The sequence below is a fragment of the Bombus huntii genome, chromosome 8, assembly GCF_024542735.1.
Source record: "Bombus huntii isolate Logan2020A chromosome 8, iyBomHunt1.1, whole genome shotgun sequence".
Taxonomy (NCBI): Eukaryota; Metazoa; Arthropoda; class Insecta; order Hymenoptera; family Apidae; genus Bombus; species Bombus huntii.
This window is the reverse complement of record NC_066245.1, coordinates 2,083,283-2,106,142: the sequence shown is the minus strand read 5'-3', so window position 1 is coordinate 2,106,142 and position 22,860 is coordinate 2,083,283. Positions and strand designations below refer to the sequence as shown.

The window sequence follows — 22,860 nt, the reverse complement described above, 5'->3', positions numbered from 1 at the left end:
CGGGATTTTATCACGCGTTTTTCTCTTTACGAAAAATTCCGATATTCTTGTTTTCCAGACACCTACACGTTTGGCAACGGGAACGGCCGCGTTCAAAGAAAAAATTCGCAGGGAACTACGAAGGACGTCGGGATTAAGCAAACTCGGCTTTGTTACCGGAGACAATGGACGGTTCGCTTTTCGCGATACATTAAAAAACGATCTGGCGATGGTGCTTTTATATCTGACGCGTTCGCTTTAACACCGCGTTAACCCGGCTAATAGGTAGTCGCTTGCATTTCGGTGCTCTTCGGCTCGTCCTATCTCGCCAAAGTCCAATTTGGTCCTGATAACTAAACTGTGCCCGCGTTCCGCCAATACGCAGCGAGACGGAAATCGTATTTCGATCGAACCGCCGGTCTAGGCTGCTCGTTGGCAAGAAGGCAAAGCCGGCGCAAAGAGAGAGAGAGAGAGAGAGAGAGAGAGAGAGAGAAAGCTATAAAAGAAAAAGAAAGAACGAGAAAGTGATCGAAGAGGACTCTATAAAAATGGCCTGGCGAACGCCATCGAGCTAGTGGAAATCCATAGGTAGATATTCTACCCCTTCGATATGGCACACACAACTTGGACGGACACAATCGTCTTCCAACTATCGGTGTGTGTACGTGTTTTACGATGGAACAGGAGGCGGTGCACGCGCGCACACGTTCACGCGCAAAAACGTGTACACACAGAATCGCCGCACCCTTTGTGCTAAAATTAGAAGTGACGAAGCGTATACATACTCACTTCGCTGGCTTCGAGCTTTTATTCACTGGCGTTTAGACATAACGTGTTGCAGGGCTTTCAATGGCATCGACGGAGGTGATCAAACCGCTAGTTAGAAGAAGAGAGTCGTATTCGTGCATGGGGATTTCGAGATGACAGAGAGAAAGAGAGGGACGAAGGAACACACGGTTAGATAGAATCGATGATATGGAAAGGGGCAGAGGATAGATCGTGACAAAAGCAAAAAGAGGCAACGGATAGTTTCACAGGGATACGGAGGATCTTTGATGGAGAGGGATGCAAGCGATAATGGCGGATAGATAAACTGGGTTAAAGGGAAAAGGATGGACGAGAAACGCGAGAGCAAATACGGCCCGGTCTAATCTCTGGGAAACGTTCGAGTGGGCGGAAATTTGCGTTTACGCGCGTACAGGTGGATAGAGGGAGGTAGGACGAAATTTTTCGGACGCGGCCATACGAGAATCGCGTAAACATTATCGGCGAATAGAAATTTCAATTGGAACGTTATATCGCGATAAACTTCCATAAATAACGATAAATTTGAAGGTTCGAAACGTGTACGGGTATACAACGATTCGTTTTCTCTCGCACAGTCCAGTGTGAAACGAGCTCGGCTTTGACTTTGTTCCAACGAGTCGCGCGTTATGCTTCCTCGATGGCCGATAAAGGGTGGCTGATAGAAAATTGCAAGATTTTCCGCCTGACGTTCGGCTGTTCGTGTTCGCGGTTCAACGAGAAATTGCATTGGGAATTTCGCCTGAGAAGGATATTTCAGATACAACGTGCAACGCGAATCGTTGCAGTCTACCTCATTTCCTTTTGTTCCATCCACAATTTCTGTATCGTGTCGTTTCTCGCGTTCGTACGAAGCTGCATCACTCGATGAATTTCAACGCGTTTGGACGTTATCCATTTATCTTCTTCGTCTTATAATGGATTTGACGGAACATCTTCCCTTCCATGAGTCAAGGTATTTAAAATTTATATTCAGGCGGCATTCGTTTCTGCAAGGCGTAAGAAAGTAAAGGCGCGCTGCTTTTAACATTTAGCATTTAGAGAGATCGTAAGAAAATTTGATCGCGTTGCGTTTATCATACGTCGTTCGATAATTTCGTTAGAATTATCCGGATTATTTTGCGCGATAATTTACTAGCTAATAACATTGGCGAATTGACAAGCGACGAGCCGTAGATTATGGATGACCGTTACGCAAGCAGCTTTTACAATTTTACAATTTGACACGGAACAGGAAAATCGGTTATCCAATAATTTATAAAATTCGCTTCTAGAACTTGCCTTATTAGCCGAACGTACGTTACGTAAGAGAATAATTATTGTTACCTAAGAGAATTTATTGGCAATGATTCGTCAAATTTCGCTAATAACATTAGCTTAAAAATAGAAACGTTTAGATTCCGAAGAACATACATCTTTGCCGATCGATTATCGATTAAAATGGAAATTCTTTCCGTTCTGATACACTCGATCGTTGCAACCATTTTCCTTTTTTTTTTTTTACGTAATTTCTTTCTTAAACGGCTCGTAACGTATCTCGCGCACTTTATTGCCACGAACATCGTGGGAAGAATTACGCGATATCCGAAAGAACTGTGTAATTTTCTATTTTTATCGATTTTCCTTGGTACACAAAGTAACAAATCTATGTAACCTACTTTACTTGTTCGCGGCCATTAATGCACTGACATTTACCAGCGTACAATCAAGATAATCCGATATTTAATGAAACTTTCTTTCGATATTCTACGTATCGTCGGTTCGTTGGAACAACGACGCAACCAACGAAACCAGATATCGTTTAGCAGATCGTTTTCAAATACTTTGCGATAGAAAATTATTCTACAATTATATTTCCACGACTCTCGATTTGTTTGAAGTGCAGAAATAGCCTGGCGGATTAGAGCCGAATTGTTCGAATGATTAACGAAGCAATTGAAACCGGTGTTTAAACGGTAATCAAGAACGAAGCGGAGAATTTCTTCGAAATTTAACTGGTTATAACCGGGCGACACGAAGTTAACAATTCGCAGTGCCTACCCGCTCTCGTTAATTATTCCGCGTTTCTACATTCGTCTTACTAATTAGTAATTAGCCTCTCTTGCCAAGGATTTTCGCGTTGATGGAATCTGTCGCGTTTACCGGAAAACTCGCACGTGTCTTTCCAATTAACATTATCTGTCGCATCTGGAAACAATCGCGTCTCTTACGTCCACATTCATCGCTACGTTTTAAATTTTCCAACGATGGACGACACAATTTCCAGCAGACGTTCGAGCGACGAATCGGGAACGAAGGAAATTTTTAAGGTAAGAAAGGGGATGATGGCATACGTAAAAATAGAAGAACGAGCGCTGCTATCGATTGCACGTTTATGGACGCTATTATCGTCGAATTTATTATTTATAACGATGGTTCGCTTCTTATCAGAAACGCTCCTGCTCTTTCCATCTTCGATTTTACGCTTCGCAAACGATTGTTTATCGTGTTTGTAATTTATCTTCTTGCGAGTTTATTAGGATTTTTGAAATATTTAGAAAATACCTGTTTACTTTACCATTTTCGAAGAAATCGATCAGAGCGAGCCGGTAGCAGCGCAGCCGGTCGTCATTTCCTAAATATATAATTTTGTTTTTCGATATAAAACGTAGAAACTATTACATCGCTCCTCCATTTCTTCGTAGAACGTGAAAAATAAATTTCCTTCGTGAATATCCCATTTTTACGGATCTTTTGCCAATTGTAAAAACACACGGCGGTTCTTTTTATCATAACGCGTAAATGTTTCGCCAATTTTTTTATAAATCGTACGTAGTTGCGAAAGAGTATCAGGATTAACGTATTGACTCTGTTCATCCACGTGAAAGACGAAAATTTCGTCGTTAGTATGCGTACGCGTTCGTAGGCGATGCAATTACCCGCATACTGGCTGATTCAAAAATATTGCGCGCGTTAACAGCTTTGTATAGGGAGAAATGCCTGTAATTAACGAGCATCGTCCCAGGAAGTTATCAATGGGGCAAATTTGACGCTGTAATCGATTATTTGTAAGTAGAATTTTCCTGCTAAACCGAAATCCATCTGAAAACAAGTATTCGCAACCTATAGAACGACTGTAATGTTTCTACTTTAATTTATAATTTAAGGACAAGTAATGATTATAATTAGATCGTAGGTGTTTACGCATTTATGGCAATTTATCGTATATATACATTTATTGGAAAGCAAAATTTCAGCAAATTTTGCTGTATTTTGTATTTCACGTTACGAGGTACGTACGATCCGATTGCATGAAACCCGCTACTTGGAAAATAGATTTCTTCGGATACGTGAAAAATTATTCTATTATGTTTGTCGATGTTGCTTTGCTTCTGTATATGTGACATATAAATTATTACGCGATTCGTATCATATCACAATTCATATCATACGTGTACACCGTAGAAAGTAGAATATGGCTGGGACAATAATTATATGTCAATCTTATCCCACTGAATGCCGCCTGGTTTAACGTTACCGTTCCGATATAAATAAAATTACATCCATTAGCGCAACAGTAACGATATCAGTTTCCAAATTCGAAAAGCCCGCCAGAAAACCTGCGTTTCGCGTTATCCATATAGCGACAGTTGCCGTATCGCGGCAGTTATGAAACGAGAATAAAAAAAAAGTATTTATTTTAACGCAGAGGAGATTTCGTTTGTTCGAAGCTTGAGTTTAAAATTCGGACTTAAACGATAACACCCATTAACCATACCTACGAATTTTTATGTTTCAATTTTACTCTTGTTAGGATAAACAAAAGTATTTTTCAAAATATTTTACAGCAACGCTTCAAGAACCGCACTTAACGCTTTTGTTTTTCAAGTAAAACGATGAAAACGCGGTATTGTTAGAACAGGCAAAGAATAAATAAGTTTGTGTTGAAACAATAAAAATGGAAAAAAATGAATAGCATAAAATGAACTTAGTTATGCACTCTTGGAAATAAATGTCGCTCCGATATGCGATATATGTGATAGGAAAATCATCACTGGTCATTTCAACCTATATTTTCGATATTTAAGATACGCGATCGAACAACGCGTGCACATATTTTCAAATTTCGCTGCTACGCGTATGCTTAGATCGCTGTGTTGTTAGTTGGTACGTGTACCTACGCTAGATCGCGCTGCAGCATAGCGCAAGTTGGCTAATTCGTTGGTACATACGTACGTTGCGTCCGGAGAATATTTCAACAGAGCCATATATGTGCGTACATGGTTGCAAAGAATATAGAAACGTTTGTCGTATTATCGTATCTTTATATTTTGTACGATTACGCGGATGATACAACGCTTCGCCGAGTCAATAATCGTATAATCCTGAAGTTTATTCCTTTCGTTTTGTATTTTCTTCTAACTTTATCGTTAACTCATTTATCGAAATTTTGTCAATTTTTATTCACGTTTATCAAATAGATAATTATCGATATCTTAGGTATGAATAATTTTGATGTAACTTTAACAGGAATTTTTATCGATCTTGTCTACGTGATAACGTGCGCCGATAATACGTAGTCTTAGTTCAACGGCTTGTTACAAGATGGCAGTATCGAATTTGCTCGAACGTGTAATATTGATTTTTAATACTTTGATTTTAACGTTAAAAGAGACCACATAAGAACGACAAATGTAAATTGCATTCGTATTCTAGTTGTAAGAATGCGTTATTACGATTAATACAAATAAATACTTGTCCTTAATTTTCAAGTCACTCAATAAACTTTGCCGTTACGTTGTTCAACGATACTATAGCAGAGCACACGGTGAAACGTCGGAATTGGAATTTCATTTCGGTAGGTTGAGATGGTTCAGGCGTTGAGATCGAGGGATGAATTCGATCGATCGAACTTCAATAAGACATTTTATTTCTCTCGTTTAACACAACTGTGTGACGCACGTGTTGTTGTTCCTGCTGTTATTGTTGTTGTCGTTTTTTATGTACAGAAAAATCAGCTCGATATACAAAGGATGTCTGCGACGCGACACGGTGAAAATAAAATCGTAGAAAAACGTTACACGCTACACGATTCGGAGGAATTGCGAGGACGTGGTGTGTGTCGTCTGTTCTAAAAAACGGGCGACAGAATGAACAAATGTTTCGTGTTTTCGCCACGCGCGCTACGCACGTCTAACGCCTAAGCGTGCGCGCGCGGCGTCCTACTATCGAATTATTTCGCCGCAGCGCAGTTTATTAATTCGCGACGATCGATATTACAATTAGTCCTTCAAAGTGAATGCTCAAAGGCAATGCGCCCGCTTCGATTATGCATAAAGTAATCCAATAACTTGGTTGCAATTTAATGGCGCACGTTCCACCTGATGTCCTACATACAAAGTATTATAAATAAGATCGTCCTTGCAACGCAATCGAACGACGCGTTCTATTCGTACGATGTATAAGCTACACGCGCTCTTACGGAATTCATCGTACAGCGAAAGCATCGGAAAAAATGACGCGCTACGTTCAACGATCCGAGGCAGGTTTGCGGAATCGTGTTTGCAGATAATCGACCGAGGATGGGTCGATCACAGTCGACGATCGTTTCGTTTGAACGATTCCCTTTTCGTTTCTTTCCATCTTTCTCGACCATTCGGATCTCTTCGATTGGTTAGGTATCACGCGTAATTTACGTAACTCTAGGAAGAAGGATATATATATAGTATATATAGTATATCTCGTTCTGTCGTTCGTTATAAAATTCATACAGAATACGCTCTTCGATAACGACAAACACGAATTACATCGTCTGCGCTGATTTTAGACGTATTTACAACGAAAGTAATCGCACACGCGACATCCACGCTTTCGTGACCGCTAGCGATTTTCGCGAAGAGAATCGCCGATCGTCAACGCATCGTCGCCCGATTCGTCTGGCGTAAAAACGAGCGCGTGTTATCGCGTATTCTCCTAGTTGAATGAAGATGGAGACACCGTAATTTTGTTCGTTTCGCGTAACCAACGACACTACCACGAGAATTTCAATCGACGTGTACGCGTCCAACGTGAATATTCCGCCGATCGTTCGACGATGCGTTAAGCAGCAGCGATAACTGTGATTTAAATGAAACGTTATACTCGGCATTTTAAGCGATAGCTTCATGGTCGGAGTAGCTAGTAAAATATATTCTCATCGAATCGTCTATAGAGAAGAAAAGACACGAGTAAGCGACAATCTCTGTATTTCCTCTCGATCGAAGTTATTTTCGCTAGTTAAATCGACGTAACGCGGTCGAACGGTCGCTTAACTAGAAACTCATGGGAAATTGCCACTGGCGAAATTTCGCGTCCGTAGGCGAGCGGTCACGCAAGTGTTAATATTGTAGGCGATGCGATATTAGGAGACTTCACTTCCCTTGGCGGCAGTTCGTGCTATATACACAGGCTTTAAAGTTACGAGCTATACATCTGGACGCAGAATTCTCGTACCACACGATCGTGTACCAGCGACCCTCTTTGCTAGCTATACAAAGTAATTATCGGCCGTCGCTCGTTCCCGAAGCGTCTCGAATTTATCCTACGATCGATAAGTTCGAATCGATGGAATTTCAAGCATAGAAAACGTAGTATCCTTTGTAACGATAATTTCGTCGCTAAGGTTCGCGTTTCGCGTATTCGTTGGTCACTTTGACCGCCACGGTGACCGGAGCGCTCGACGTCTTACAATTGTAAACATTGAACGAAAATTGACAGTTAGGGCATTTCGAATATAACCGATAAATAGAAGATACTTTGAAATAAAAAGTGCCCCATTGAACGATTAAACATTTTTATTAGAACATCAATAAAAAAAAAAAAAAAATGAGAACAAATCTTGCATCTAACGGTGTACTGTGTTAAAATACTGTGGCGTCCTGAGCGAAACAGACGATTTCGGCGTGGCAGTCGAAGTGTTTGTAGGAAATGCGTAAAGAAAGGAAGCTTCGTTCTTCCATTTTCTTCATCTTAGATTCGAAAGCTGTATTTCTTTTTTCCGATTGAACCGTATATGATACAATCAGGTTTGCGGTAGTTGATACAAAGTGGAATAAATTTGAAAGCATTCGGAAACAAGCTGCGCAACGATGAAACGTGGCAACAGAATCGGATACTCATTTTTTATACGGCCTGCGGCCGATCGTTGACAATTTACACGCAAATGCGCGACGAAATAATATTTTACCAAAGCATGGACGCCTGTCGATATCCGACTATCCGACGAGCTACCCTCGCAAACGATATTGACTGCCTTCGTCATTGTACGGTGGAAATGAGTCTAGCACAAAATATATCATATGTATGTATATATGTATACATATATTTTATCGTCGATAATTGTGTTCGAGGCGCACAGCCGCGCCCCGACGCCATCGGGCCGTCGCGTCGTGGCCCGGCCGTAATTAAATCGTGTACAGATTATAGAATAAAAGCTTTCGTAAAGAATACGGTAAATATTCATCGAATAAAATTGTGTAAAATTCGAATACAAATTAGGAGTACGCGAGCCGAACGTTTCGTGCGCAGGATCGATCGTTGCGAAGTTCCAGATTCTAATCTTCCGTTTCAACGACCACGAATCAACGAATCTCGTTTTACGTTAGAAACGAATAGAAACGCTGATGGAGATTACTTTAATTCGGAAAGAAGCGACCCATCCACGATACACGGTATCTCGAAAGGTCTAACGTAGAACTTTTAATGGTTACTAATTTTCTTTCAAGAATTTTTATACGACTTAGATTAGATTTTTATTAATTTTCTACATAATATCGTTCGTAAAAAGAACGAATTCGATCGAATGATTTTTAATCGTTGCATTTGTAACTTCTATTCGAGGATTACGATCGGCGGTAGAAAATTTATACGAAACGAGCAAATAACGCGACCGATAAAATTAACGTTTCATGGAATAAAATTTTCGCAGAACGAGCGCAAACAAGGTCCGGCGAATCGATCCTGCGCGCCTCTTGATCGGCTTATTTTCTCTTTTTTCCCCTTTTCTATTTAATACGTATCGTTAATCGTTAATCGTTAACGGTATTCTTAAATTCTTCGTATTATTGTATATATTTAGTTCGGAAGATAATACGGATGTTTATTTTATCGCTGCACGTACGTATTCGGATATTTGCTCCTGTTTTGTCGCGTTTACGTCCCGCCGTCGTTCCTTCTCGTCCTGTTCGGGCGGAAAAAAACGCAGCTGATAGGACGTTTCCGATATACCTACATATACATATATATATATATTTCTTTTTCATTCCTTGCTTCGTCTCAACTTTATACTCGAACGTCGATTCGCGTAGCACAAAATATCTCGAGTCGAAAATTCGAAATTGCAGCTTCTGCGCTAGAGAAAAATTTCGTCTTACGAATCTGTCTGCCTTGCGAATTTCAACGGTCTTATCTCGGGTTTCTTTTTTAGCTTACCTTAATTCGTACAAGGAAATAGAATCGTGCGAAAATTCTCGCTAATCATCGACAGATACGTTACCCGTTGACAAACGTAGAGAATTTTGATCTTTCTCTGGAAAGTTCAACGGAAGCGAAAGAACGTGTGAAAAGCACGTAGATCGTAAAAAAGAGGAAAGAATCGCTAAGCGGTAACCTCGCAGTATTACCGGCGTTATCGAAGCATTAAATTATCTGCACACTGTTTTTTTTAATATTTATTTCTTTATTTTACATTGTCATGCGATTTCCGCGTAAACTTATAAATGGATATTATTGTGCCATGCGAACGCGATCCTCATCGAATATCCTGACTCAGCCCTCGTGTTATTTTCGTTTCCTTGGTACAGCTTAATCCTAAAACACGACGAGTCGTGATTCGTTCGCACCGCATCGAACGTCGCAATTTCGTTACATCTTCTCTATTTTTTTTTCCCCCTTCTCATCGTATCTTTTTCCCTTCTCTTTTTCCTTTTTTTTTCTCTTTTTTTTAATATCGTAATAATCGTAATATATTTTCTAGGTAAGGATTCTCTTAAGCGCATGTACAGAGATAAAACTTTCCTCTACGTTTTGAGCATACCGCGCGGCTTCATTTTTTATTATTTTTTTTTTCTTACCTCTTATTTTATCAATATTTTACTTTATTTATTTTTATCGCGTATCCCCTTGGATTTCCCATTTTTTCTTGTTTCTCTTTTCGCGCAGACTGCACGAGCTGCCCGAACGAGCGATATTTCATTTAATAGGTATCCGTAGTAATATCTAAAACCACGTTTAAACGCCTATGTGTGTGAATCGATTCGACGGCTAGTCTACGAGAGAGCTGAACAGCGTTTCAAATAACAAATACCGCGTTACCCTGCAGAAAACTTCGGTTGCGTTTCGATCCCGTTTCGCGTCACATCCGTGAAACAGGCGCTGAATCGGTACAAAAGTGAGAGAAATCCGCGGGGAAACGAGTAGCAGCGTAATCGTTGCCGCGATTATCTGTATTTATCTTTGGCGAGATCTCGCAACGGTTCGCAGCGTGTAGAAAATAAAGAAACGAAAAAAAAAAAAAAAAAAAAAAGGAAAGAAAAACAGATTCCGACGCGATTCCCGCGATCGAACGAAACGTAGCTTTCCACCGGTCTAGTAATTATTATTTGACCTACCATTTCACTCGGTTTCGCTTCGCGATTGCGGCCTTTTCTCACCTATGCTCCACGCGTGTATTCTTGTACGTACAGATGTATATATTTATATATATATATAATGGTCGATAGATGCACCAGATGCTATTTCCCCTATTCCTTTGTTTTGTCTTCCCTTAAATTCTCGAATCGTAACGATTACTCGTCATTGTGCGTCGTTTCGAATGACATGACGATGATCGGTATGTGGATAAATCGCGCGAACTCGGATCTCGCGTTGCCTTCTATATTTTTCCTCGCTCTCGTTCTCCTTTCGTTTTATTTATCTGCGCGAGTTTACGTTGGCGCGCGAGCGTGTTCCTGCAAAGAGAAAGAAGGCGGACGAAGCTGGTTCACAGGGTAACAGAGAGAGAGAGAGAGAGAGAGAGAGAGAGAGATAGAGAGATAGAGACGGGCGTAAAAACGAGGGAAAAGGGCGCGATTCTCTTCTCGTCTGTTCGAAAACGACGATCTCGATTTATGCTTACGACCCAGCTTCGTTCACCTTCTTTCTCCTTTTTCGTTTTACGGCCTAACGAATCGGCGATCGAAATGCCAGAGAAACAGATCCTCCGCTCCGGTTCTCGTTAAACGTCGAGCGGCTGAGTTCCTTCGATTTCGTCGCATTCCCGCGATATGCCTATTTCGTAATAATAATACATACGTGGTATTCGTATAAATGTAAACAAACGTGTCCTGCCGGGGACTGGCTGGCTTATCCGTAACGGGCAGCGACGATCGCGACGAACGTTCGACGATCGATCGAACGAAACGGCCGCGGCGGAACGTTCCAGCTGCGAAATTAAAAATAATCCCAGCGAGTCGATGGCCGAAGATACGCGGTCCACGTCACGGTAACACCGATCACAGAAAGTTCGCGTTAATTAACGTGTCTCGCGATATTTCTCCGTTTTGCGATCGAGAGACGACGACGAAGAACGATACAAAATCAATGTCCCCGTCGTACACCGGGGCGAGTACGTTGCAGAGAAATAGGAACAGAGACGAATATGGGAACAGACTACTTGGTTGCCCGTGTAACCTAATTCAATTCCTTTGTATTTAGTTCGTTATAATATATTTATATATATATATATGTCTACAGGGTGGTTGGTAACTGGTGGCACAAGCGGAAAGGGGGTGGTTCTACGCGAAAAAAGAAGTCGAAAATATGCAATACAAATGTTTCGTTTGAGGCTTTGTTTTCGAGAAAATCGACTTTGAATTTTCGCTCGGTACGCGTGCACTTTATTACGTCTCGTTATAACGGATCTCACTATAGATCGTTGTCTAGATGGAAAAATTAAAAAAAAAAAAATTAAAAAAGAAGTTTTATTCTATATTTTCGACTTCCTTTTTCGCGTACAATCACCCCCTTTCCGCTTGTACCACCTGTTACCAACCACCCTGTACAATAAATTCCCTTAAAAGTATTACAATTCTTCTTTCTATCAATGCTTCGCGCTATCAACCGTGTTTGATATATGTATAGTTCAACGTTACGAGTTTCATCGAGCGTTCCGTAGCGTTCCGTAACGTTCCGGACATCTTTTACACGGTATCCTGTATAATTTTTCATTCTCGCTAAGTGTACGCACGCGTGTGTATGTATGCGTGTATGTAACGTACGTATATTTTTCTTAGTTAACTATACGTCGTTCATAGAGTTGGTATTTATATAACGTTGTCTCCTAAGCACACGCCTATTTATATATTTATACGTGATGAATATACATGGATCTATTCATACGCGCTCGCGTCTATATTTATACGTTTATGTATATTCGCGGGGCCGAAGCATGCGTATATGTATATGCATGTTTGTTATTAATACGATGCGCTTTACAATAACTCTTTCTTCTTTCTTTTTTCTTTTGTGTTTGCGTCCGCTTGAAACGAAATCGCTTAAACGTGTAACAAGTACTTTAACGACCACGCGCTCTGATTCTTGCACGCTGATCGCCACGCCATCCGAGATCCAAACGCATCCACGTCTTCCCGAGGCTAACCGAAAGCAGCGCAGCGAAGCACGGGGAATGATAAAATCCGCTGTGAGAATTTTTCTAGCGTTCGACAGCGATGGAAAAATCGATCGTACATCGGCGAAAGTCGTTCGCCAGTTTTCGCGTAGTTTGCAATTGTTTTTCCGCTTCGTAAAATTACGCGACAAAGCGCGATGAATTTACGAATCGTCAAAAATAGCGATTTTTAGCAATCGTCGCAACGACAAGTGCGATCGATCGATAGAAAAGAAGATTATAATTTGGAAACGATCCAATCTTTGTCACTGCTTCCAATCGCCGCCCTTAATCTCAAAGTCGATTTTATCGTTAGAAAGACATCGCGGGAATATACGTAGAATGACACATTTCGAAGAAAATATTTCGGAATCTCTGACACTTTGAAAGATACGAAAATCTCGTTAAGAACGTTTTCAGAAGCGAATACGAGAGAATAGTTTCCAACCGTATGACGTTAAAATAATCCTTTAGTCGCTGAACGATGCAAAGGAAAATTAACAAAGATGGAATTATCCTGTTCTTCCCGTTTCGTCTTCGCTCGCTCTTTCACCTATCACCGAATTACTGGTAGGAACTAGAACGAAGGTTTCCTCGATTGTCGACGGCGTTCCAAACACGTGCAGCGACGAAAGGTTCACGCTCTGCATCTTCGGTATCGACTCGAAATTGGCTGCAAGCCGGTAAATTAGACGACGATTGGCAATTTCCACGTTAAGCCTCGCTGTTTCCGCTATCAGGCCCGCCTTCGTTCGTCGAGCATACCTGTTCGTAATTGACAACGTTTAGCCACGAACGAAGACGCGTTAGATTCTGCCACGTAACGCGAAACCATTGTTCTCACGATCTGTACCGCTCGTTCGTCTCGTCGTTCTAAATTTAACGGTAGAAAAATGCAGTAGTTTTTCGAATGTAGCGAGAAATCAAATTTTCTGCTTATCCTATTTACGGTATTACGTTTCGTTAACCGAAGTCCGTAAGGAATCAACGCGTCGGTTTACCAATAGTCAATTTTTCTAAATCGTATTCAAAGGATAACAACAAACTATCAAATAACCTACGGCATTATGCTCGTGCTTGGAATTCCTTTTTTATACTTCTAGCTTGTTTTTACAAATAATTCAATCTCGACCAAAGTACTCGTAAAACATTTACGATCGCCGGCGTGGTGCAACGTCTACCTCTAACCCTACAATTTTGATGATCCTGTGTCCGGTTTAAAACGGTGCGAACGGCCGCTTTAGTTTTACCAACGAGTCCGTAGATCGGTGATCTTAGAAAGTTAGAAAGATGGAGAAACGGACAGAATACGTACAATATATAAAAATATATGAAATATCCAAAGTAGGGTACACGTTATAATTTGTACGAGATAAAACGAATTTCTGTTTCACTTGCGTTTCTTTGGTCATGTCCGTAAAAGTATGTCCATTGATCGGCGTAGAAAAAATGTAGAAAAAACAGAAGTGGAAAGCTTGCGTAAAGAAGAGACGGGACGTGTTTTAAACGCGGTTTTATCCGACAGCAGACGCGGATGATTTTGATCAGCCGGCCAGCCGACTGGAAATACGGTTGACTGCGCGCACCGGTCGGACTATCGAATTCATTCGTTAATCATAGTTGAATTATGGCTTGAATGGGTCTAAATCGGATCAAACGGTGCCATTTCGCATTATGTTTTCCGGGCCAAACGACTCGACGTATCGGAATCGCGCGAACCAAATACGTTTCATACGTGTTCGAAGACTCGTGACGGTCGAACGGGAATCCGCAAAATGGAACAAACAAATCGAACGGCCTCGAACGGTAGAACAAAAGGAAGCACTGGAGGGCTGGTTCGTTAGAGTGAAACGAAATCGACGCGGTCGAAGTCGCCTAACACTTTCATTTCATCGACGAGTCGTTGCCACGATTTTCATTCCGACCGGCTGACTTTTCTCAAATTATCGACGAGCGATCGGTAACAACCGATGCGCGTGTTGTTCCTATGATTTCGAAGCGTACGATGCCACGAAACGTGTGATTCGATTTAATCGCTGCGAAAGAAATCGTAAAAAAATAACTCGTTTGCTCGACGATTCGTCTCGATAATTCGATCCACGAATTATTTACGCGAGAACGATCCGACAGCCTGAACGCGGCGATCGCCGATTCTCTTACGCTTCTAACTACGTATGTGCGTGATTCTCGACAAGACGGGATAGACTCACGGAGACGTTGCAAAGATCGGGTTAAGTTTTCAGAGACGCGGACCGATCGGATGGCGCAGCTATCGACGCAACGTTCATCTCAAGGGGTTTCGCGTTCGGCTACGATTTAATAATCAATTCTTATCACAGAAGTTATTTACACGATACAAGTTTCGATCGATCCGATCTCCAGCGAGATCGATGCTCGATCAAACGAATCGACTACTCGTTCGCGTTCCCTTTTTTTCTTCGAAGCACAGACAAGAAATCTAGCCGTCCTATCGGAAAGAGACTCGAGAAAATTGCGCGTTTTTTGCCCGTTGTCCTTGCAGACGTCTACTCTGCTTCTTTTAGCGTACAGATCCTACGGCAGAGAGATTTTGCTCTTCTTTCACGCGACGATATATGCTACGTTCGACTCGAAGAAGAGTTATCGTTGGCCAAGCTTCGAGCGATATTTCGATACGTCGATCGGCGAAACGTGAAAAATCGTTCGAGTACACGCACGTGCGTAATCAAAGATCGAGTTGCGATTTTTCGGAAAATTTACCTATAGTATTATTCGTTCCATGAATGTCACTTATTCTTTTCATTTTTTTTTCTAGTTTAACGCAAGAGCAAAGTATTCGCCACAACGCAAAGGCGCATTTTTTGTTCTTTTCTTCTCTGAACGCCTAATGTTTGGAACGATGTCGGTTTTTTTCTCCTTTTTAACGCGATAACAAATTCCTTGAAATGTCCTTTCTCGCTTAAACTATTTACGCAACTAATTTTGGCATTTTCGTTCGTCGCGATTCGATCGACGGAAAACGAAACGAAAAAGCTTGTCGCCGTTTGTCGTCTTTCATTTCGCATAATCATGTTTCCCTTTCCTTGTTACGATAATACTGTTGGTAATAGTAGTAACGATGATGGCGATGATGACGATGATATATATAATAATAATGATGATCTTGACGATAAGAAGAAACATGATAAAATAATAACAACAATAATAATAACAATAATAATAACGTTTCATAGCGTTAGTAGCGTTAATAGTATCGTAAGTTAGTGATAATAGTGGTAATAGTAGTAGTTTTAATGACGACATTAACGATGACGTTTCTCTGGCAAAAAATGATAACGCTTTCGCATACCGATGAAACTATTACCGAATGCGAATATCGTTAATTCTTATTCGTTACACGGACTTTATATTCGTCCTTTTATTTTTTACAACTCGATACACGCGATCGTTTATCCTTCGAGACGAAATCTAACGCGTGTTCGATCCCTTAAATGATATTACAAGTACCGTGGGAAATTTCTTAGCTGATACTAGCTAGGCTGACTTAACGAGCATTCGTGTTAAAAATGCCTCTTCTACGCCGTGTTCCTTCTTCTTTAATATAAAATCTGTCTGTTAAATACGATTAGGATAAATTGTTCGCTAGATTTTACGATGCCAGCACCGCGTTTTTCCTCCACGCCGATTATTTTTCCTCTTTCTTCTATCTTAATATTTTCACGTGGTCTGCGTTTCTTTTTTAATTGCAACCGTGTGCTGCCGATGCTCCGATCGAGTTCGCTTTCGAAACAAACTTTCCGAGCGGCGATCGACGATTTCCATACAAATCGTTGGAATAACGAGCGATCGTTGCCAATTTCAAAACGATTTCAGACCGATATCGCGGCTATTCGCGTATATGTGTACTTGTTTGGGGCAAACGAAACTACGAATTAGAAAATTACACCAGGTCGTAGATCGGAGCACGTTTATCGGCCGAAACATTCCCCTGGAATCGGTAAAATCGTCGTTCAAATCCTCTCCTGTTCGATTCGATTTGTGTTTGCGTTTTATTAAACGTTCAATACGTATGTTCGTTGTTCTCGAAACTGTCTTCCAGTCTCTCGTCACACGTTTCTAGACATTTTGGTTTTTCAAAAAAAAAAAAAAAAAAAAAAAAAAAAAGAAATAGGAAGAAACTATAATAATTTCTTTCGCTTCGTCCTATAAATATAAATCGCGCGCGCCGTTTTACTTCGCCTGAAATGATTGTCGGTGACTACGAACAGTTTCGACGGAAAGAAATTATTCGAGACGATATTTTGGAAAATTTTACTCTTTCCCTCGTATGACGATACGTAGCTTCCTTTTGCTGTCTCTTTTTTCTTCCATTTACAACGATCGAACTAGGAGTCGATTCTTCGAACGCATCTTCCTAAGGAAGATTACCAACGATCCGTTTTATACGTTTTATTAAATTTATCGCGAGATTACTTTTACGTTGACACTGTATTCGCATCTTGGAAGTTTCTTGGTTTTCATTGTTTCTCATTTCTTTAATTACATGGCGTTATATTAAATTTTAGATTAAATTCTTACTTATATTTATCCTTACGATTACTATTACTGACACTGTTCGAGATGCCTATTTACGTCGCATTGAGTCCCACGCCACGCAATCATGTTTCTATGTACAGAATTATTTGAGTATTTCATCAGAACACCTCGAAGTTTATTCAGTATTATTATGTTTTCTTTTTCTTCGCGTCGTTTCAACGATTAATCGATACTCTTTCATTCCGTACAGCCTCGCTACTGGAAAAATAGAGTGGGCTTCGATAGTTTTAAGCAAAGGACTTGGCGGTTTCTTTGTGCGATACGAAGATCAATGACTGTACTTCTGCATTCTGTCGTTTTATTTCTCAACCTCTGATCGATCCTTTTTTTTTTTTTTTTGTCCCGTTAACGTAATCGACGCAGTTGCGGAAAACGATTCTGTATTTACGATTATTATTATTTCTTGCGTATGTTTCGTGTGAATATTGTTAACTTTACATTCGTTGTACGATACGAGGAGTGCAATTGCCGTACCTCCTATAATCTTTTCTTATCGCCTTTTCCATTAATCTGTCCAATCTTATACACGATATCTTCCTAAAACATTCGAATTCTCCTTGAAAAGTGACAAAATTAGTCGTAACCTAATATGTTTCTCGATATCAGTTTCACGGTCCTAATTTAATTCTCCTGTGCACATTACTTACGACGAGATTGGTAATTAGAATTATAACGATAAGATGGGTAATTATAATTACCCATAGAGTAAAAAGTGATTAACACGATTAACGCGATATTCCTGTCCCGTGCAGATACGCGCCGAATCTCGTCAGAATATTAAACGTATCCGTTTACAACGTGTTACGTTTTGTTATGTATTAAATATTAGATATTAATTAAATATTAAATACACGAATGCGTGGCTAAAATGTAGAAACTTTGCATAGTAGAAATATCATCAAGATATATATATATATATATATAGATATATCGTCCATCTTCCTTCGTTAATTCCGTTTTAATAATATGCAAAAGGGCTGAAATATATCTCAAGACCACGTAATTTATGTTAATTTGAAAATTCGCTCGAGTACGAAGCGATTAACGTGTCCGGTATCAATGCGCGTTGTCGGTGTGTTATTCGTACGTTCAGTTAGGTGTTGCAGCAATTTTAAAGTCTCGTTCATCAAATTGGCGAAGATGCTTGAATTCGAGTACGTGTGTTCCGGTTAGCGTTATTCAATATAACTGTTTTCCCGCAGTTTAAGATAGTATACCTACAGTAACATACTTATCCCGTTGATAGCAGACAACGTATTTTAAATAAATTCAATAGGTCGAGTTTCGGTCTTTGTATTGGACGATACACCGTGAAATCCAGCCATTGCTTTTAAACTGAAGTTCCCGCCATTCAATAATGAGGGATCCGCGCGTAGAAAAGCGCGTACACCCACCGCGACATCGAATTCCTACGTTTCGTCGAGCTTTCACTAGGATTACGCACCAGACCGACAAATGTCTGTTCGCACAACCCATTGTTCCGAGCCACGAGAGACACCTAGCGCAACTTCTGCTTTGTCTCACGTTGCGGTAACGATTGACGAAGATGGCTGTCTTTTTTTTTTTCATTTTCCCCCGGATTGTACGTTCGTAACGCGTTGAATTCGAGAACGTAATTAGAGATTTCGAATTCCTGGGAATACGAGTCAAAAGCTACTCATTGATTTGTAATTTAACAAGCGATAGAATCACACTTTACCAAGCCTTGCTTGGGATACAAAATACGAGAACCGATCGAATTTTTCCTCAGTTTTAGGAAATTGGATATAAATTAGAGTTAAAAGTAAATAATAGAAACAACGAATGAAAAGGTCTTCACTTTCGGAAGGAAAAGTATTTTGCTATCACCGTGCCGAAAGTTGCAACATTAATTTCTCTGATTATAATCGAAAGCTAGCGAATGTAGCTTTTGACGCGAATGTTAGCTAACATGGAACGAGGTAGCTAACAGGGAAAGTAATATTAGCCAACATAGGAAGAGCGTAAGCAAACAATTTGAACAAGAACGTTTCTCGAGGAACAGTTTTCGAGTGGCCAGAGTACAGTCATTGAGAACTTCCGTATGATCGGAGAACGCAAATCGATAGCAGGGTAATCGGGTGATCGATTACGCGATCAATGACGTATCTCTGTCAGATCTTAGTCATAGCTCGATGCGGAACCCTTTGTCGCGGACATATCGAAGATCTTTCAAGAATTCGGATTCGTGTCTGTACGGAAAACAGGGGCTGTCCAACTTGGCAGTTTTGTCCTCTATACTTTGCTTCCTCCACGATTTCCATCGAATTTTATTCTATTCGACCATTAAGTTATTCTCCATTAAATTATTTTAGAAGGCAAATTTTTTCGTTAAGACATGATCGAATTAATTACGGCATCGATATTTAGAATTGCTATTAAACGCAATACGATGAGTAGTATCCTGTCTGATTTTCATGTTTCTTTTTGAAAGCTCCGTCTTCTTAAAACATGTAACAACACGTGTAGTTCATATACATATTTATAGTTCGTAACATTTACAATCCTACGCGAAATACAGCTTACGTTTCTACCTGTAAAGAGGTTGGACGCCCCTGTATCGAGTTTTCTTGTTTTTTATTTGGCAGTTATTTAAAGACCGTATCAGTTCCACGGGAGACCCTTAGTGGCGCGATAATGTTGACGATTCGATCGTAACGCCCGCACACAAAGCGATTATCATTATCTTATCATTATCATTATAACTATTATTATTGTTATTATTATTATTATTATTATTATTACTATTCATTTATTAACATATGTACGTTATATCATTAACAATAGTATAATTATTAGTATTATTCAATCATCATCATCATTATTATTAGCTATTTATTATTAATATTATTTACCGTTAATCATTACGATTATTATCGTTACCATTATCATTATCATTATCATTATTATTATTGTTATTATCATTATTCCTATTATTGTTGCCCTTCTTCTTTCTCTCGTTCGCATCTGTTACTATTGTTACTGAAAGGCCGCGACAACACTCTCTCGAGGAATGTGTACAACACACAGCTTTTCCCAATTCTCCTAATAGTCTCGTACGAATCGACGTGCTCGCTTTCGTTAGCGATTCGATATATTACATAATTAAAATTACGGATCGCCGTACGACACCGAGCGTCGATTACCTATCCGGAGATAGACAGAGAGAGAGAGAGAGAGAGAGGGAGAGAGAGAGAGAGAAAGAGTGAGAAAGCGACAGCGGTCGGCGGTCGATTAGGTTAAACGGAGAAGAAGTTAGTCGAAGAAAGTGAACGCTCAACATGGCCGTGTATTGTCAATAGCGTATAACGTGTCGAGGCGCCTTCTTTGCTCTCCTCTATCCGCAAAACGTCTACTATATCGCCTATTCCTTCGACTCGTTTCCTGCCTAGTTTTTTCGTACTTTTGGTTCGGTTCTTCCATGCGAGGAACGCTTTCGTGTTCAACGACGACTCGAAACGATCGAAACGTTGGAAAATTTGGTCGACCAGCAAGAACCGAACGGACGACGACCTCTCTGGCGGGTCTTCCTCTTCCGGTCTCTTCCCGTTTCTTGCTTCTTTCTTCCTTTCTTTCCGTTTGACTCGCTCTCCTTTCTTCGTTTTCTTTCTTGGAATTTCGTCGAAGCTGGAAGCCCGTCTCACACGTTTTCCTCGCGTGCAATTCCTTCGTTTCCTTCCTTCGTTAGAGTAGAAAACGAGAGACCAGAGACGTAAAGAGAGGGAGAGCGGGAGGAGAGGAAGTACGAAGCAACGAGTCCTCTTCGTACTTTCGTCCCTTGGTCGCTTCATCCTGACAGCCTCCTCGAAACCCACGTGTCGTCGTTTCTGTGGAAGAGAAACGAGTAAATGCAGAATCGAGTCCACCCTGTTACGTATCGTTCTATCGTTGAGTAGTGTATCGACTAGTAGCGTAGTTGTTCCTGCTCTCGTTTCCAACAATTAGTAACCAATGCAATGTGTATGGTTTCTTCGCGCTCTTATTCTTTCTCAATGCTACGTCAACAAGTGTTTACCGAGGAGGAAAAGTGTTAAAGACATTGGCTCGAGTTAAACATCGGACGAAGTTGAAAGACTCGTAACGGTGAAGTTGTACCGTAATATAAGCAATAATGCGGCAACAAAATTGTTGTAATAATAAAGACGAAAATATTAGTATATTCATTTTTTAAATTGTTAAAATTATTGAAATTAAATTTTGAAAATATTTGTAAGTTTCTGAAAATTTCATCTCGCTCAATCGACCATTCTCGTAGATACCGGTATCCTAATGTTGGCGAAAAATGATATACACGCGTCAAATTATCGATAACAACGAACGAATTACGCTCGCCATGTAAAACGAATTATTCTCGTCTCCGTACTATATTAGTTTCGTTTCTGGGCGAGACTCGCGTCGTGCGAATATCAACGTTACACGCTACCCGAATGCAACAACCGATGTACACACGCAGGTGCCATTGTTCGTTAGAAATTGGTGGGCAGTGGATATCTCTTTTACGTTGTTGATATCATGAACGTTTCGACACAGCAATCACACGGAAGTTCTATTGTAACACATTGGTTACAACGAAACAACGTAATCGAGAATGGCGAGTTTTAAAAGTAAAAATTTGTTATTTCCAACGAACGGTAGGTATATCTTGCAAATGAAGTTTGATTAATTTCACACTTTTTTTTTATGACGATAGCGCTGAATTTGAAAAATTTGAACGCGCTCAGAACCAGGGAACATAATTTTGGCCTTCCGTGAAAGTTATGTCTTTTTTCTATCGGGTTGCGCCCTTAAATTTACTACAAAATTATTCTTCGGAGAAAAATATGAAAGAGAGATCAAATGCAAAATATGAGATCTGAAAAACGCGTATTGGCATACACATAAAGTCACGATATAAGACATAGTTTCAGGAACGCTTCGTTATATTTTCAGGATATTCGACAATTAGTCGTTGGTCAAATTGCAACAGTTATTTATACAAAGATTAAATTTGAAACGATCAAGTATCAAATATATTTAGCTGTGATTTTACCTTTGGCATTTTTTGTGCATTTTTTCGGTGACTTGACCGGGGCAGTCTGTTTATTGGACGATTATGTGTGGCGCACGACACAATATCACTATCGTGGCCAAAACCGTGAACATCGTGAAGACGATCAAACAAAGCCTGTAATTAACAAAAACGAGATTATAATTAGTATATATTTGAAATACGTCCATTGAAACTTTATATTGTATGTTACAAGTGTTTCAAACAAATATGTTACAATGTTACGTTTTTCTTTGATAACGTAGTAATAAAACGAGATGACGAATCGAAATAAGCAACAACTTATAGTACTATGTGAAAAATGTACCTGTCTACCACCATGGCGGCAAATTTCCAATCGCTAATGATCTCATCGCCTTCGTCCGCCTTTTTCATGCGATCCGTGATGAATCGCAATTCCTTAAGAATCGTGTGCAGTTCCTCTTGCATCCCGCTAAGAGGTAACGACGCCGACGTATCTTCGACCGTTGCAGGCCTTCCAGTAGATATTGGTGTACCGAACGCCGACCTATTGTCCGATTAAAATAACGATTAAATGAAAATTCTTGGCCTATTTCTAAAAGAAATCCGAGCAACGTTGAAAGACGGCAGTATAATGAAAAACGGATTGTCAAACTAAGCGTAAATATGCTCTTTTTCTCGATATTACTTTAGAGTGAAATACAAACAGGTATAAAACAAAAGAGAAAATAAAGACAAGGAGGGATGTGATACACAGCTTTCATGTTAATGCCTTTTCATCGAACATTTCACGTTCAAGCGTTTCGTAAATAAA

General features: G+C 40.2%; 1 protein-coding gene and 1 long non-coding RNA gene across 5 annotated transcripts in view; one reads left to right on the top strand and one right to left on the bottom strand.

Moving 5' to 3' along the window:
* LOC126868954 (uncharacterized) overlaps positions 1 to 16,592 on the top strand; it is a 33,390-nt gene extending 16,798 nt beyond the window's left edge. Inside the window, exon 2 of the long non-coding RNA XR_007690777.1 lies at positions 59 to 16,592. This is a non-coding gene — a long non-coding RNA (uncharacterized LOC126868954). The remainder of the gene's footprint in view (positions 1 to 58) is intronic.
* The window catches only part of LOC126868934 (neuronal acetylcholine receptor subunit alpha-7), a 268,344-nt gene continuing 262,047 nt past the window's right edge, over positions 16,564 to 22,860 (bottom strand). For all 4 annotated transcript variants that reach the window (XM_050624949.1, XM_050624946.1, XM_050624947.1 and 1 more), the window contains 3 exons: positions 22,393 to 22,593; positions 22,068 to 22,202; positions 16,564 to 20,865 (listed from right to left, as the gene is read on the bottom strand). In XM_050624949.1, coding sequence (XP_050480906.1) covers positions 22,118 to 22,202; positions 22,393 to 22,593 — 286 coding nt within the window. In that variant the 3' untranslated portion in view covers positions 16,564 to 20,865; positions 22,068 to 22,117. The remainder of the gene's footprint in view (positions 20,866 to 22,067; positions 22,203 to 22,392; positions 22,594 to 22,860) is intronic.